Source organism: Peromyscus maniculatus, chromosome 19 (assembly GCF_049852395.1).
Source record: "Peromyscus maniculatus bairdii isolate BWxNUB_F1_BW_parent chromosome 19, HU_Pman_BW_mat_3.1, whole genome shotgun sequence".
In the NCBI taxonomy this organism is placed as follows: domain Eukaryota; kingdom Metazoa; phylum Chordata; class Mammalia; order Rodentia; family Cricetidae; genus Peromyscus; species Peromyscus maniculatus.
The window spans coordinates 59,315,717-59,334,332 of record NC_134870.1 but is presented as its reverse complement, the minus strand read 5'-3'; the positions used below and the strand labels follow the sequence as shown (position 1 = coordinate 59,334,332).

The following is an 18,616-nucleotide window of genomic DNA, read 5'->3' as shown; positions in this document are numbered from 1 at the left end:
GAATAAGGGTGCCCACTCACACATGGGCGCCCCCAAACACAACAAATAACCAATATCTTTTAACATTGAAATAAAGTTCAAAATGATAAAACAAACAAAAATTCTTGAGAAAATAAACACTGAGACTCCTGAATTTGGAAAACACAAATAGCAGACTTAAAATTCACCAGAGCAGAGTTATTTTTATATCAGGGCCATACATGGTTTTCCCCTAAAGTAGGAGTAGAGAAAAATGTGGAGTTTTTGTTTTGTTTTGTTTTTCTTAAACCCTCTCCAAATTTACAGAAATTGCATTTTTGTAGTCTAATTTCCACACAAAATTTTAATTTAAAAAAGATTGACTTTGTGTGCATGACTGTGTTATCTGTTACATCATGTACATGTCTGCTGCCCACGGAGATCAGAGAGGGCATCAGAAGCCCTGAAACTGGAGTTACAGATGGTTGTGAGCTGCCATGTGGGTGCTGGGAACTAAAACCCGGTCCTCTACAAGAGCAGCAAGTGCTCTAAACCTTCTCTCCCCAAATTTAATTTTTGCCAAGCATAATGCCTCAAAATGGTGTTGGTATGAAGAGAGGCTGAATGCATCCTGAAATAATTGATCTCAGTAAGAGGATCCCCATGAAGAGGACCAGATCTCTCAGCTTCATACCACCACAACAAATACTTCAGAACAACCAGCCTAGAAGAGGGAAGGTTTATTTTGTCTCAGTTTTCAGAGGTTTAAATCCACTGGGAACTGGCCCCATTTGCCTTCAGGCCTGTGCCAAGGCAGCACATCATATTGTCCAGCAAGCTGTAGAACAAAAGTATTCACTTCATGTCCGCAAGAAAGCAAAAGAGAGAGAGCATCCTAGTTCACACCTGCAATCTCAACACTTAGGATCCTGAAGGCAGGAGACATGCTGTGAGTTTGAGGCCAGCCTGGGCTACATAGCAGAAACCTGTCTCAGAAAAACAACAAGAAAAGAAAGGAGGAGCCAGGGTCCCAACATCTCCATATGAAAGGCGGAGCAGCCCTAAGGAGGCTCCAAGTCTGTAAGGTTTTACCACCTCACAACAGTACCATGGGCTGGAGACCAAGCCTCTACCATCAGCTCCAGGTCTGGGGGAAGCAACCATCCAGACACAGGACCAGTTTGGGAAATGTTCTCCCCAGGTAGGCTGATACGGAAAGATGCTCACCCTCAAACCACTTCACTTGGCTCAAAGGAAAACAGAAAAGAATAAACTACTTTTTAAAACAGAATTCAATAGTCTTTCAAAACTGTATTTTCTTTCTTGTCATGACAATCACGAGATCCAAAAACCAATGAATTTCAGATTCTGATCCCACTTTTTCAAGTTGAAGACAGTGTTCCAAGCCTCGGCTCTCGGGAGTCATACGCATAAAGACCTGACACATGTCTTATTTCCATTGGGTATTTAATAGCAAAACCTACAACTAGAACCTTTAAGAGTCTCATGTAGTAAATATTCTATTTTTGTGGGTAATTATGGACCTGTCTTCACTTATTTAAAATTAATGAAGTCATACATTCAAAAAGGTCTCTAAAGCTGTGCAACAATCACAAATATCTGGTTCTTGGAACCAACCTTGGCTTCTTGGATCAACAGTAAAGCCCCATTACAAACCACAGCACCAGTGACCACCAACAAGACACTACATGTTCTCCATCTTACACATGCCGCCTTCCATCCCCAAAGAAAATCTTGGTGAAAATGCACATCTCTTCCCTTTAACTAGGAAACATAACCTTCCCACCTCTCATCTGCTTCCAAACCCCATCAGACACAATGCCGCAGAGGTGAGTCAGAGGGACTTACAGTTGAAGATGCCTGGAGGTGGATGCTCGGTCACCAGGAGACAGTTCTCTTCGTCACTGTTATCCCCACAGTCATTCTGTTGGTTACAGACCAGTGAACCAAGGTACAAGCATTTGCCGCTGGTGCAGGTGAATTTGCACTCTGAAAAGGCACAAAACAAAGCATGAGGCAGTCGGCTTGCTTGGTACTCAGTAGTCACTGTTATTGCGCCCCCCTCCCCCACTTCCCATATGCACACCATGATGATGTGGGAACTGAGATTATCTAGAGAGCCCAAGGAAATGAACTCAGAAGGGCCTTCTGGGTGAGGCTGATCCTGCATTCAAAACACCACAGTCTGAGGCCTGCCTGCATTACCCACAAATGAGTCCATGGATGCCCCCTTCCTCCCTTCCTTTCTTGCCCTACAAGACTTACTCTGCTTCAAAACAAATTTGACAGCCTCCCACACCCCACATTCCAACAAGAGGCTCAGGTAGAAGCTGGGAGATCCAACTTGACTCAGGAGGCTCCAAAATTTCACTTCCAACTTATTGTTTTGTGGCAAAATATTCAAACCATTTTCTAGCATTCATTCCTCTCATGCCTAAGAAAAAGTTAATAATATTTTTTATAAAATATAATATACAGGTTATAAAATATATTATATATATTATATTTTATAATGTAAGACAGGAAAAACCCAATGTTCTGCTACCTAAGAAGCATGCATGTGAAGGGTCAGACTGATGGATTATAAAATAGTATGGAGCCCACACCCAACTCCCTGTCAGCTGTACTGAACACAGGATCCCTGAACAGTACAAATCTATATTTGAAAATGGAATTCACCTAAATGGGACTCTAAAATAGAGTTTCCAACTGAACACATTATAAACAATTTTAAGCCATTAAGGGTGAGAGATTACACAATGGGTCATATAAACACCCATGACATCACCTTGGACACTTAAGTACCCACAGAAACTAAGAGGCTTCACACAGGGTACATGGCTAACAGAAGGAACTTCAGGAAGAGGCACAGGTTCCCAGTGATGGTGACTATCACAGCCTCCTCAACTGTGAAGCCCAATTCCTAGCTCAAAGAAGAGCAGTAGCCATGGGTCCAAGAGTCAAGTCATTTCAACTCCAACCTTCCATTAAAATAAAGTTCCAAATAAGACAATGTCCATAGTCTACCAATGTCTTCCCAGCTCTGCTAACCGTGAGTAGGGTTGTGCTAGTTGAGACCATCCAAGAGGAAAATATTACCTGTCACAAAGAAAAGCAGTTAAGTCAAAGAATTTTTGTGAGTCTTTATGAAAAGGGCATTATGACTTTTCCATTGGTTCACAATCTGAGAGGATATAGGAAAAAAAAAAAAAAAACCATTCAGACCCCGGCCGTGTGTAAAACCACAGGAGAATGGGGTCCAAGTGCATTCCCCAAGCTCTAAGTTGGCTGCACCACCTTGGGTTAGAAACTGTGTGCTGAATGTGATCAGGTTGCACAGTACAGATGTGGTCAGCACTGAACTATCACCCCGTATGGTGAAAAGATCAAGATCCAGATGTTCAGAATCTCATTTATGAAGTGACAATTTTTAACTTAATGGAAAAAGGGAAGAATTTATCTTCCTTTCCACAAGGAATATTGAACTTCAGATGAATGCCAAGCACGAAAAGAACATTAGCCCGAAACAAGTTGTCTCGGGGTCCCAGAAATGGTCAGACTCTAACTGAAGAGTCTGCCATTGCTATAGTTTAAAAGGCTCTCGCGTTAGACGGCCACAATCAGGTTCATACGGAACCTCGAAGCAGCAAGAGAATATAATGACATGAGGTTGATTCAGTCATTCCTATACCCGATACTCAATATTTTGTGCCTGCTGTATACACTGAGGCATGGAAACATGGGGCTGATAATACAGGCAGGGCCAGACATGGTGGTGCAGGCCTGTAATCGAAGCACTCAGGCAAGTGATGCACAAGGCTTGTGAGTCTGACACTAGTCTGGGCTACACAATTAGAACCTGTCTCCAAAAATAAATTAAAAGGAGAGGGAAAAAAACTAGCCCCCATTAAAGAATTTACAGCACGGATTCTCCAAAAATGTGAAGAGTCGGGAAGGGGGAGGTGGCTCAGTGGAGCAGTATTTGCTATGCTTGCTGTGAAGTATGATAATCTGGGTTTGGATCCCAGCAACCATGTACAAAAACTAGGAATGATAGCCTGGACCTGAAACACCAGCAAGGAAGAAGCAGAGAGAAGAGGACTCCAGGGGCTTGCTGGCCAGACAAATCTAGCCAAGCCAAGCCAGTCCAGCAAGCTCTAGATTCACTGAGTCTATCTCAAGTAATAACAATTATTATTATTATTATTATTATTATTATTATATAATGTGGAAGGTTCAAGGAAGACATACAGTGTTGACCTCTGGCCTCCACACATACAGGCACGTGTACATGCACACGGGCACACACACACAATACAAATAAAATGAAAATATGAACTGATTCTTCTAACTCCTCCCAGGGCACACATCTTCTTCCTTACATCCTTTGTATCCGTTGCGCTAGTCAGTCTGTACTCAGTGAACAACAGACTTGTTCGATAACTGAATAATCTAATCTGAGCCTCATCAGAACCCTTGATTCAGGACACCCTATTGGTTAGGCTGCTGGCAGAAGGAGCCTCGGGAAGAGATCCAGGGCTCCCACCAGTACTGTCAACAGACTCCTACAATCACCATTTATTCATGTTTCTCTTGTCTCTGTTTCAAGATCTGCTTTTGGACTTGCCTATGATAAGCATGCCTATCCATGTAAATTGTCAAAACAGCTGGTTTTCTTAAGTGGGCTTAACAGCGTCCTAGAAGGGCTTGTGTTATGATATGCTTAGTGAGCTCTTCCTTATAAGATAATGATATCAACCCATTAAGTTTCAAATTCACAAAATCCCAAACTTCTCAATGACAAGTCTTGAGTCAAACATCAAACTAAGTCTATCACATGACCGCCTGAATCAAAATGAACAGAATAGATATCTGAATTTGTTAGCTCTCGTGTGTTGCAGGAAAATACTCAAAAAATATACTATGATGCAACTAAGCATTAAGTAGAAAAGCTATTAGAAAATTTTAATAGAAAAAAACTTAAATAGAAAAGCTGGAATGAAATTTCAGACCAGGGTAAAGTATCTGTTGATGTTAACACTTCTAGTGTTAATAAAGGCAGGCTTCCAACACGATTCAAGCTCTCTTATGAAGGCCATCTCCACTACACTTTCCTACCCCAAACCTCACATATTCTGGTCTTCTAACAAGTAGAGTACCTGTGATATTCCAATAAATTGAAAACTCTTACCCCAGCTGCACATTGGAATTGTCTAAGCATCTTTCGAAACTATTGATACCTGGGAACCAGCCCAGGCCACTGCTCTCAATGGCTTGAGGTGTAGCCTAAACAGTGGGTGTTTCTAGAGTTTCTTTGAAGTGATTCTGATGGTGATTCAAGACTGCCCCTGAGAAGTAGACAACTCACTTACATGAAGTCCTCTCTTTGGCTAAGAATATTTTACTAAAATATTTCATTGATATTTTTTTAATTTATTAAAGTTTAAAATTTTAAATACACAAGTACTTAGGTAATTTTTGGATACAGTACCCAGTCCCTACAGCTCTTTCTGTCAGTGGGATATTTCAGAAAATGAGAAACCACAGAACTTTAGGATCTATGCTGCTGAAGTATAAGAACGGATGCTTTTTGATACCTAGACTACACTTTCATACCCCAGAACTAGGAAATGTTTTCAAAGGAGTGAAACTCAAACCAGAGAGAGAAGACAGATAAGGTGCTTTTTCTTTACTGTTTGCCTATTCTTTCTGGACCTTGTTGAGTATTCCTACCAATTTGGACATTTAGAGAAGCCAGTGATTATTAAATATTAGAAACATTTGATGACAAAGCCTCACTGATTTCATATGTATAATGCAAAATGAAGAACTCAGAAACCAGTGTTAAAATCACTTATGATATTCAAATAACTCCTCTTCTTGAAAAGAAAAAAAAAGCTTTTCAAATGAAGAAAATAGCATTTCTTTATGCCATAATTCTCTTTGATTTCTTAGAAAAATCGTTAGAATGAAGGCTGGCAAGATGGCTCAGTGGACAAAAGAGCTTGAAGCCAAGCCTGAGTTCAATCCTCAGAACCCACATGGCAGAGAGAAAGAGTGCCAACTCCTGGAGTTATCCTCTATCTTCAGACACCTGCCATTGCATGCACTCACACACACACTAACAACAACAATGATAACAAATTAAAATGGCTACAGTCAATATAGTCATAATAGAGGTCTCTCCAAATTTCAGGTCTTTCCTAATCTCTATACAAAACTTTGACCAAATCTTTTCAGGGTCTTAGAACCTCTTAGAAACTCATAGTTTAACATTGACAAGAACTTAGACACACACTGGCCCACGTCTTCACCTCAGAGTCCCTGGGCTACCCAAAGTTGAAGAACAAAATTTCAAGCAAATTGAGAGAAAACCCTTTTTATTATCCTGAATGTCATTCTAATGATGCACAAACCAGTACTATCCAGCTAGACCATACCATGCAGGAGAAGAGAAAGGAAATGAACAGTTAAGAGAACTTTTTCTAATATTTCGTCAACTTTGAGAAAACAAGGAATTTTAGATCCCGATACCAGAACAGAAACAGAACATCCTAGTATTTCATGTGAATTCCAAAGTACTGCAAAAATAGCTATATTTTAACAGCAGGACCTAGGCCCCAGCAGCTCAGGAATCTGAGTATTCTAAACCCAAATGCAGAGCCGTGGAACAAATCTGCTTCACAGGGACTAAATTTAATCCATTTGGTAGAGTCAACATTCTAGTAGTTAAAAGGCAACACAAAGTTGCTCTTGATTTTTCCTACACTCTTCTAAAGTTTGGTTTTCACAGATGGAATCTCAATCACAAAATCAGGACCTATAGACGGCGTTAGCTCTCCGCTGGAAAAATCAGCCTTTTCCGTGAACTGGCAGAGCCGTGTATCGCGAGCTATTTCTGTGAACGTTCATCCAGCAACACTGACTCATTTGGTTCACACATCTACCATTCACAAACCTGCAAACAGTGAATCCGGCTCCTTCGCTCTGACATCAGCTCCTGGAACTTGCGATGGGGACCTTCTCCTCGGTGTCCTCAAGTTGTGAGGAGCAAGGAGGGCAAGCAGCTGTGTAAGCACTAATGGGGGCCTGGGCTGGCAAGATGGCTCAGTGGGTTGAGGCACTTGCTGCCATGCCTGATGACATAAGTTCAAGACCCTGTACCCATATGGTAGAAGGAACACATACACACACACACACACACACACACACACACACACACACACACACACACTGTAGCAGGAATCTTAAAAGGTCTTATTAATAAAAACAAACCTGAAGCCAGGTATTGGGGTGAATGCTGGAAGATCAGAGAATCAGAACACACCACAGCTACCTCACCTTGCCAATTCCTCAGATGATCCTGTTTCCTCATCTGAGAACCCTGGAAGCCTCTTGAGCCCACATCCAAATGGATCTCAGCTGAACTGATGGCTAAAAGCCTAAAAACTTAACCAGGCTCTAGTTCCCAGTTTTCACACCTTATATACCTTTCTGATTTCTGCCATCACTTCCTGGGATTAAAGGCGTGAGTCACCATTCCTGGCTGTTTCCAGTGTGGCTTTGAACTCACAGAGATTCAGATGGATCTCTGCCTCCTAAGTGATAGGATTAAAGGTGTGTGTGCTACCATTGCCTAACCTCTATGTTTAATATTGTGGCTGTTCTGTTCTCTGACCCCAGATAAGTTTATTGGAGTGCACAATATATTGGGGAACACAATATCACCACATTTCCCCTTTTTTTTTCTAAAATAAAAAATACTTATAACTAACACAAGAAAAAGTATATCCAATAAGTATATACATTATATACAGTCAAGAAGCACATTAACAATGTCTACTCCATGAACATTTGACAGATTCAGACAAAAACTCCATTATGCACATTAACAATGTCCAGTCCATTAACATTTGACCAATTCAGACAAAAAAATTTCATTACTTATCTTATTTAAAACAAGTAGTTCCTTTTTAAAAGTAGATCCAATAATCTCCCTTTTTATCTTATCATATCCATATTCTCTTTTTTTTAGTAGATCCAAAAATCTACCTTTTATCTTATCATGTGTATATATGCCCTTTTTTCAGAGTAGATTCAATGATCTACCCTTTTCTATAACGTGCACACACACCACATGTAATACAAAATTTAAAATAATTAATAAGTTTCTAAAATTAAAAATAAACAATTTTACCATTACCAGTACACACAGCTCTTATTACATAAATCCAAATATCATATTGACTTTTATAAAAATCTATACTGCCTTTTCTCCTGCAGGGTAGAAAATTTCCTACAATAAAAATAAAGTTCAACAAATAAGGCCAACAGTAGGTAAAAAAGCAAACGAACCAAGAAATACGGGGGAACAGGAAGAGAAAGATCATTATAGCATAAGGCACCCCAAGACATGGCCATGAACCCTCGCTCACTCCCAGCAATAAGTACTCCCATTAATCAGAAACAGGCATTTTTTTTTTTCTGCTTCTACTACTTCAGTGGATCTGCCATATTTTTATTAAAGGGTGCTGTACAAGAACATGGGGATGATCTTTAATACTAATTTATCAAATAAGGCTCACCATGTTATTACCTCCTATGACAGCCTTCAGTGAGGATGGAATGTTGGAGGAGCTGCTATGTAGGAAGCCAAAATAGTATCACCCCACAGTGATGAACTGGAAGATAGAGCTTTGAGAATCTTGAGAAATGAGAAGGTCTACATCCCTAGAGCAATGCTTCTAAACAGCCAGCTCTCTGTAGCTGTAAACAGCAAGACTGATCACACACTGGCGCACACACACACACACACACACACACACACTGTAGTGAAATGTTTTCATACAAAGTATGCTTGCTGAGAAACGTGAGTGCGGCCTCATCTACAGTGGCCTACCGACTTTCACCTCTCTGGCAACATGAGATAAAATAACACAGAAATCCCTCACACCTCAGCAGCCCTACACGCCTCCACCCGCACACTCTGCCAGCAGACAACACAAAGACACAGACTCCGCTGGAGATCCTGTCTCACCCAGAGACCGGCTTCAAAGGGGAGAGCTGAATTCCAAGGCTTTTACTTGTGTAATAAGTCGCCCCACAAACATTTAATAAGAGTCCTGTCTTAAGTAGCACTGCTGACGTCACAGCGCCCTTCAGAAAGATGACTATAATATGCTAAAGAGTGTTTGCCGATAGAAGATCAACAGAAAAGTCTCACAGAAGAGAAAATCCACTCCAAAAAAGGGGGGGGGATCTCAAACTACTTTACAATATGGCCAATCGCTGCCATTATGATGTGGAAAGACTATTTGAAGGTATCTAAAGATATCTGAGAAGGTAGGTAGAAGAACCATGTGCTGTCCCTAAGAGGTCAAAGTCTCCGGATTTAGACCCCTGGCCCTACAACTGCCCTTCAGAGGAAAAATGCACCTGGCCTTCCACTAAACACCGTTAGGGATCAACACAGCACGTGACACTTCCCACATTTAAAACTCCCGAATGAATAAAATTGTTTCTGTGGTTTTCAATGTTAGGAGGTGCCCTTACCAAGTTCTTGTGCAGAGTAGTGCACAGTTCCAAAAACAAATAGGTAATTACGAGTCATCTGCTGTAGCAGGAATCTTAAAAGTTCTTATTAATAAAATCAAACCTGAGGCCAGTTATTAGGGTGAACACTGGAAGATCAGAGATCCAGAACAAGCCACAGCTACCTTACCTTGTCAGATCCTTAGCTGGTCTTGTTTCCTCAGACTGGAGGCTTCTGAGTCCTCATCCAGAATGGGTCTCAGCTGAATTGCTGCTCAAAAGCCTGAATGCTTAACCAGGCCAAATGCTTAACCAGCCAAATGCCTCTAGTTTCTGGTCCTCACGCCTTATATACCTTTCTGCTTTCTACCACCACTCCCTGGGATTAAAGGCATGATGAGTCACCATGCCTGTCTGTATCCTTGAACACATGGATTTCTGCCTCTGGAATGCTAGGATTAAAGGTGTGTGCTACCACTGCCTATGCTTTATGTTTAATATTGTGGCTGCTCTGTCTCTGGCCCCAGATAAGTTTATTAGCATGCACAATATTTGGGGGAATACAATATCACAATCTGCTCTACACTTTTAGTAACAAGAAAGCACACCAGTATCTATGGAGCCCACGAGAAAATGACTTAAAAGTATGTGGCCAATGTGTGAGCTGTCACCATCTCTGGGTGCTGCATCAAGGCCGGCTTTGCAGTTTCTTGTGATTCCTGTGGTCTTATAATTAGGAAAAATGAAAATACCATTTGGGGATGGGAAAATCAGTGAGAGTTTTTCAAAATTTCTAAACCCATCAAGACAGTAACTTGGGGCTGGCCAGATGGCACAGTGGTTATAAATGTGCCTGCCATCAAGCCTGATGACCTCAGTTGGATCCCCTGGTGGAAGGAGAGAATCAACTCCAATTATTTGTCCTTAGATCTTCACATGTATGCCATGACATGAAAATACCCACACACATACAAATAAATAATACAATTTATATAATTTTTTTCTAGAGATAATAATGTAAAAAAGCAATAATAAAGTGTGTTATTTCTTCTGGCATCATCCAAGCAGAAACCCTACCCCATCTCCCCACACGCCTACAGGAGAAATGCTGCCTAAGTTACATCAAGAAAAAAGATCAGGAGCTTTTCCCATGGGTGAAACAGTACTACATGGACCCTAGCAGGCAGGGACACTGGTTGAGTAGAACCTGGAAGGAGCTGAGGGAGGCCAGAGAGACAGGGAGCTTTTCAGATTCCCTGTTTTGCTTTTACTCTGCCTGAGAGGAGAGGCGTGAAAAGATGTTGAGTTCAAAGATGACTACAATCTGACACTTAATCTATCCTTCAGTGTGCAGCACGTGTACCTGTGCACACTGACATATGCACACGAGTGTGCACATTTACAGAAACTTCAGATCTACAGATTTGTACAAAGAAAAAACTACGTAGCCAGCATTATGCTCGATATACAGAAAAATCACAGTGTGGGGATCCCAGATTCCCCTCATTTGTATTCTTACAGGATCTGTTTGCCATGTGGGAAACAGACCTCCAGGGGGAGGGGCAGGCAACCACTGTGTGAGGAATCTTAAATGCCTTACTGGGGACCATTAACAGCCTTCAATCCATGGGTTATAAATAAACGTATTTGAATGTAACGAGAACTAGGAGCATTTACCACCCATTCATGGAGGTTAACCTTGCAAAACCCTCTCCTGTGGTTGCTCTGCAAAGAAAAGAGTGTACATCACGAAGTGCAATGAGAACTTGGAGCTGTCCACTGACAGGTGAGCCAGGAGGGCTACACCCAAGTAATAGAATCAATATATAGATGCACAGGTATTTACAGAAGAAATCTGGGTTCCTAATGAAGTCCATATAGTGTATACATTTACCTTCCGGCCAGCCACCATGAGTCCAGTACGTAAGCATTCAGCACTGATTGGGGCAAGGAGTACGTTCCAGGTACTAAAGGAGAAGTGGACCAATGCTATCCTGACACTTGGGAACCTGGCCTTCCTCCGGCTCCCCCACTCAGTATTTAGCGTATCCTCGAGTGAGACTTTTAATCTCCACATTCCTGTCGGGAAAATGGGGCTTCTGGATTAAGTAGAGGTTTGGTGTTTGAGTAGGGAATACCTGCCATCGCCTATGATGGTGCTGTTTGGAGAGGTCACAGATCTTTGAGGACACAGAGCCTTGCTGGAGGACGTATGTCACAGGGGTGGACTTTAAGAGTTTATAGCCTCACCCTACGTGCGGTTCACTCACTCTGCTTCCTAGAAGCAGGCGCGATGTGAGCTCTCAGGTTCCTGTTCCTGCCACTGCTACTATGTGGCATCCCCCTCCAGGCCATTATGAAATCTCCCTCTGGAACTGTAAGACAAAAAACCCCTCCCTTCTGTAAGTTGCCTTTGGTTATGATATTTTATCACAGCAACAGAAAAGTAACTCACCCAAGCCGTCTTTAACATTCCCTTGAACACCCTAGGTCTTGTAACTCAGAGGGCCTCACGATCCTCAGCAGAGGTGGAATATGGTCAGAAAGGGATATGAGTTAGAGCTTACTGTGAGGTTTTACCTGAAATAGGCACCTTCCACCAAACAGTTTGAAAGCCAAGTATTGAATGGTTGACTGGCTGAATAATTAATTGATTGAAATAGGGTCTTGTTATATAGCCCAAGCTGACCTCAAACTTGTGACCCTCTTACCTCCATCGTTAGAATGCCAGGATTATGGCGCTTAGCTGGCTTTGGGGCACCTGTTCCCCATGCTGGGTCACCTTGCCCAGCCTTGATACAGGGGAGGAGCTTGGTCCTGCCTCAACTTCATGTGCCATGTTTTGTTCAAGTCCATGGGAAGCCTACCCTTTTCTGAATGGAGAGGGAGGAGGAGTAGATGGAGAGAGGATAGATGGGAGGCATGGGGGGCAGAGGGGAGGAAGGGGGCAGGAAGGATGGGAGGAGAGGAAGGAAGGGAAACTGTAGTCAATACGTAAAATAAATTTTAAAAATGTTAATTAAATAAAATAAATTAAAAGATAAAAAAAAGAATGCCAGGATTATAAATACGGACTACCGTTCCTGGTTCTTTTACATTCCAAGACTTTTCAGACATTCATTTTATTTTTGTGGTGTGTGGGTTGACCTAGGAGTTCATTTATGCTAAGTATACATTATACAGCTGAGCTATATCCTCACCTCTTTAAGTTCTTAGAATCCATTAGTTTATAAAATGTTAAGAAAAGAACTTCTAAGAATGAAATCCTACTTTATCCCATGGGTGCTTCTGTGGACTGCACTTATTCCAAAGACTATCTAACTGACAGCTACTTTAAAAACTTATCTCTGGATTCTGGACATTCTTACATGTTATCTTTTCTTTCTGTTTCAAATTTCTGATTCTCTCATAAACAAATTCCACTTAGGCTTCTGGCCGCCATCACTCACCTAAACAGCTTGTCCAGGTGACCAATGCCCTTCACTTTGACCCCACTGGGTCACCTAGGGTGACCTTTACAGGTCACGGCTGGCCCAGACAAACATCCCACAGCAGTGATGAGCCCTGCCTACCTCATCTGCCTCAGCTCTCACCCCCTAACCTCTGAACTGTGTGTGTGTGATGGGGGGCAGGGTTCATGACTTTTCTGGACACTGATATCTCTCATAGTTTCCAACAATTCATTGTCTCCATCCCCTACGCATATATAGGACCTCTATACAGCCCCTAGATTCCAGATCCTCCCATTATGCCTTTCAACATCTTCATGCAGAAAAGACATCCAGTTTGCCATGTTCAAAGCCAAAACATATATTCTCCCACCCAAATTTCTCCATTATGAACCTTCTTTACTATGGAAACCCCACCCTAGATAAAGAAGTTATTGGACTGATCTATAACTGTCCTTTCCCTTATACTTCAAACCATTAAAACAGTGTTGATTATACCTCCCAAACACATCTGGAAATGAGGCTTGTTCCAGGCACCCTTGTCTAAACCGCATCCCACCTTGACTTACTGGTCCTCTCATCTACAAAGCTGATTTCAGTGGTCTCCATACAAGTAGCCCACCTTCTCCAGAATCCTCCCACAGCCTAAGCACAAAACAGAAACCAGAACAATGGGAACCAAAATGGAAGCCAAGTGAGGTTTCTCTTCTCCAACTTTCCAGTGGCTTTCATGTTGCTCAGAATGAAACCCCAACTGCTCACGCATTCCTCGCAACTTGACCTGGTTATCAGCTCTCTTGCCCCTCCTTTCCTCCCTCCTCTTCTCCCTTTGTGTGCAGGTACCAACCCGCACACTGGTCCTAGGACACAGGCTCACCCGCACTCGCTTGTCCTCTGCCGGGGGCACACCTTTCCAGCATACTGCTTACTCATTTCCTCTCTTCCCTCAGGCTTCACACAAATGTCCACCATGAACACAACTCAGACTCGGCCCAAGCTGCTTTCTTTCCACGTCATTTCCCTCCATTGCTTGCTCTTCTAACTTCACAGTCAAACACATGCATAATGTTCTGTCTGTCTGTCTGTCTACCTACTCTCTATCTTGCCATTAGAATGGAAACAACATGGGGCATGGATTTTTGTTTGCCTGGTTTTACTGGTAAATTCCCAGAATCTAGAAGACGATTTGCTATATACAATAGACATCCAGTAAATAGTTGTTAAATCGGTGTCGAAGTCAGAGCCATAGAAAGGCTCTCACATTGACTACCGTAGTCCCTTTGAGTGGAGAAATTTTTTTTGTTAGCTGAGCAAATATCTTCAGTAAGAAAATACATATTCTACATGAGAGAGAGGAAAGGGGTAGGGGGAAAGACAAAAGAAGGAAATAAAACAAAAAAAATAGCAAATGACAAAAGATTGTTAAGGTAAATAGCCAACTAGTTTTTTTTTAACTGTATTCTTTATTTACAGAATCATTTCCTCTCTAGCCCACAATGTCATAAATATTTAGTCTTTTCCCATCTGTCCCTTCCCAGTTAACCTGGCTTAATTCCTAACTCACAATGTTCCCTCTCAGTGCGACACTCATGTATCACACAGAGAAAGCCCATTGTCTGGCTAAAGCGCTGGACTATTTGTTCAGGAAACAGCCTGCAGCTCCTTTCCTGGCAGCTTCTAGCACCCCAAGAACTGGGTGTTGATACTGAAATTCTCCACCTGTCTCATTTCCTATTTCAATAGAAACAATCTGACTGATCTCCTGGGACTAGGCAGACTCGGAGCCAGAGAGTAAGATGGCGCTCCATCAGCCCATGGGGCTCCTGAGCTGCACTTGACTTCAGTTCGTTATTTTTATCTTTTTGGATTAAAAATTACCATGGCTTTTTTTTTTGTATTTACTTTGAGTCTCCCATAGTGTCTGCTTAATGTCCTTCATCTGTCACGCAGCCTTTCTAAAATTTCCTCTCTTGAAAATCCCTGCCTTCTGAGACTTCACCAAAGCTGGCTGGCCTCAGCATGCCAAAGTACCAGCTACAGAAATGCCAGAGCATCCTATGACCAACCCACACTGGGATTTTGACATGGTTTCTTTCACTTTTCAAATGAATGTACTTCAATGTCCTACTGAGAGAAGACATGCTGTTTGTCTCAAAACAAGGAAAGTTAGCTGAAATGAGCTGCTTCTCTAGATTAAGATTCCTGTCAACATCAAGGAACAGTCTCTGGTGTCTGTAACTAGCCAAATTAGAAGGATCCCGTGAGTGGAAAAGCCATAACCAGGATGCTCTATGACATGTCATACTTCAGGGGGGGGGGAGAGAAGGCAGGAAACTCCCCCCTTCTCAGTGTTCACAGAAGGCAGAGTCCCCAGTGATCCAAACCAACCCTGATGGTGGGCAGGGACTATGTGTCTTAGGGTCACTATTGCTGTGATGGAACACCACGATCAAAAGCAAGCTGGGGAGGAAAGTGTTTCTTTGGCTTACATATCCTGAATCACAATCCACTGAGAGAAACCAAGGCAGGAACTCAAACAGGGCAGGAGCCTGGAGGCAGAAGCTGATGCAGGCACTATGGAGAGGCGCTGCTTACTGGCTTGCTCAGCCTGCTTCTTATAGAACCCGGGACTACCAGCCCCGTGTGATACCACCCACAATGGACTAGGCCCTCCTACATCAATCATTAATTAAGACATTTTTCTACCTGTATGCCTGTAGCCCAATCTTATGAAGCAATTCATGAATTGAGATTCCCTCCTCTCCGATGACTATAGCTTGTATCAAGCTGGCATAAAACTAGCCAGCACAGCATGGGATTCTCTTGTCTTATTGTTGGTTTTATCCATAGATACGACTTTATTAGGATAAATTACTTAATACTGACAGCATACTGTAGGCTAGACTCTCAAGATCCACAAAAACAAAAATGTCCTGAACATGCCCTTTCAAACACAAGCCAATTAAGGATTTCCTAAGTCACTCTGTCTATTTCCCCAATGATCAAAAAGTTTTTGATAGACTTAAAAGACTTCAAGGCAATCTGATTATTAATCAGAACACTGACAAAATTACTACTTTCTAAAATTAACAGCCAATATTTTTCCGCTCAATTCTTACCAGGGCAAATCCATTAGGAGCCTGATGATCTGTGTGGCGTGAACTGACAGCCCCCAGGACCCCTGAATCCTGTTGCTCTGGGTCACTTCTCCCTACATTTTTTTCCTACCGGGTCCCTGGCCTTCTCGGAATCTTGGTCTTCCCATCATAGGCCACACCAACCTAAATCTTCACCTGCCCTTTCCTTCTGTGCTCCATGCCAAACTCTGACAGATAAACCTCAAATATTACCATAATGCCTCATACCAAGGACTGGTTGTGTGTGCCAGCCACACCCAGAGCGGTTGGATTGGAAACCCATCAGCATCAATTATTGGATGTTGAAGAAACCCACGAAACACTCATCTGACCTCTCTCCAGCACAAATGCTCACTAATGTTTATTTATCTTCTGTCTTGATTTGTCTTTAATGAAGACAGAAAAGTAACTGATTATATCTGCCCCCTCCCCCACTTCTTAGAGTCTTGTGTATCTCTGGTTGTCTTTGAACACCCTTTGTTGGCGAGGATGAGCTTCATTCTCCTGCCTCTACCCCCCACATTCTGGGATTATAGCATATGTAACTACTCCCAGTTAGTGTGTCTTCCTCAAATTACCATTCACACCTTCGAATATGGTTCTGTGGTTCCTCTTTAGTTTTCTCATCTCAAACCTCACTGAAGGAAGGAAATACAGGAATCGACAGAGTACCGATATTCCACAGTGAATATAGAAGGCTTTCTCAATACTATTCTTGTGAATACATTTATAAAATGCCAGTGTAAGTGATACAAACGAGACAAATGTGTCATGGAATCAGAGTTCTTTATATTCAAACATAATAAACTTTCTTTTTTTTAATTTATTTTATTGGTTTTAAGTGTGTATACATATGTGTGTGTGTGAGAGAGAGAAAGAGAGACAGACAGACAGACAGACAGACCCTGGAACTGTAGTCACAAGTGGTTGCAAGCTGCTTGGTATATAGGTACTGGCAACCAAACTTGGGTCTTTGGAAGAGCAGCACAGGTTCCTAACCTCTGAGCCCTCCCTCTAGGCCCAAAACTTTCCCTGTTTTTGAAACAGAGTCTCCCTCTGTAGCCCAAGTAGCTTGGAACTCATAACATAGCCCACACTGCAGCAATTTTCCAGTTCCCGAGTACTGAGATTCCAGGAGTGATCCCCAGGCGATGCTTTCAATTTTAAAGCGCAGCCCTCTTCCCATCCCCGTGTCCCAGACCATGTTCTGTGTTTTGATTTTTCCTGTAACACTTACCACCTTTCACTCAATCATAAATTAGCTCTCTGCTCACTAGAGTGTGAGTTCTGCACGCTGGGAATTTTACATCACAGCACCTCCACTATTATCCAGAATTAAGTATCATTGCCGTATGTTCCCATGACACCCTATTCCATCCCCCCCCCAATACAATGTTCACCATCATGCTTTCTTCATCTGTCTGTCTGTCTAGCCCACTGGTAAAGTCTCTTGAGCCCAGAACATGGATCATAATTTTTGTAGCACATGCCTAGCAAAGGAGGTTACTAATTGGTTTGAATTAACTCAAATCCAAAAGCACTAGAAAAGAGAGAAATCTGTGGACGTTGGGAGTGAGCTTTGTGTGTTTTGCCTGTACTTATTATCTGTGCTTTTACCATGGATGTCCACACAGACATCGGCACTAAACAAAGGGATGTGCCATGAGGAAGAAGATGCCATTGAGGAACAGCAGTGGAGAACACCTGGCTTGTTACTGAAACCCAGAGTGAGAACTACCAAAGGACAAGAGAGTGCCTGAGTGGGAAAACAGACCAAAACAGTCCAGAGGTACAGTGCGTTAGATCTACAACACAGCCTGCCGAAGACTGGCGAGTGAGAGCGGGGTGGCAGGAAACCGCTCCTCCACCTCGCCCCACTGTGAACAAGACAAGGAGGTCTGCAGAAGCGAACTCTACAAAAACAAAACTTGAGCCTTGGAAGCAGATGCTCTGGGGTGGGTTTGCTGTACCTCCCTATCTCCCAGACTAGGAGGGAAAAGGGTGCCGTTGCTGAGAGGTGCTCTGTTCCCAAACCTGCTCCCTCTTCACTTTTTAATTATTATTACCCTTGCTTTAAAAGGCTTTAAACTATATTTATCACAACAGTACCCCGCCTCCTCTCTCTCTCCAAGCTTTCGTAGGGATGTGACTGAGGCAAATAAATCCCTTTCCCTTCCTTTGAATTTGTCTGGATTCTGTTGCTTCTGCCTGCTTACCTCCTCAAACAGTAGTGGTGACTGACCATCAGTCCGGGTGTGGATTATATGCAAAAAAAAAAAAAAAAAAAACACTCAGCGGCAAAGATACACAAGCAAGGTCGTCGTCACACTGTCCCCTTACTCCAGCCTTGGGTGTTCAAACGCACAAGTGACCAACACCATTGTGCAGCAGACCAGAGGGAGGCTCTGGGATGGGAGGGTGACCCCTGAGCTGATCGTCATGTAGGAAATCAATCAGAGACATCAATATTTAAGTTACATAAAGAGCAGCAGCTCTCTTCTCGCCTTAGACTCAGCTGCA

At 42.5% G+C, this 18,616-nt stretch overlaps 1 protein-coding gene across 12 annotated transcripts in view; it reads right to left on the bottom strand.

Annotated features, from left to right (window-relative positions):
* The window catches only part of Ldlrad4 (low density lipoprotein receptor class A domain containing 4), a 361,303-nt gene that overhangs the window by 183,026 nt on the left and 159,661 nt on the right, over positions 1-18,616 (bottom strand). For all 12 annotated transcript variants that reach the window (XM_076555414.1, XM_076555420.1, XM_042263752.2 and 9 more), the window contains one exon: positions 1,828-1,968. In XM_076555414.1, the coding sequence (XP_076411529.1) occupies positions 1,828-1,968 (141 nt within the window). The remainder of the gene's footprint in view (positions 1-1,827; positions 1,969-18,616) is intronic.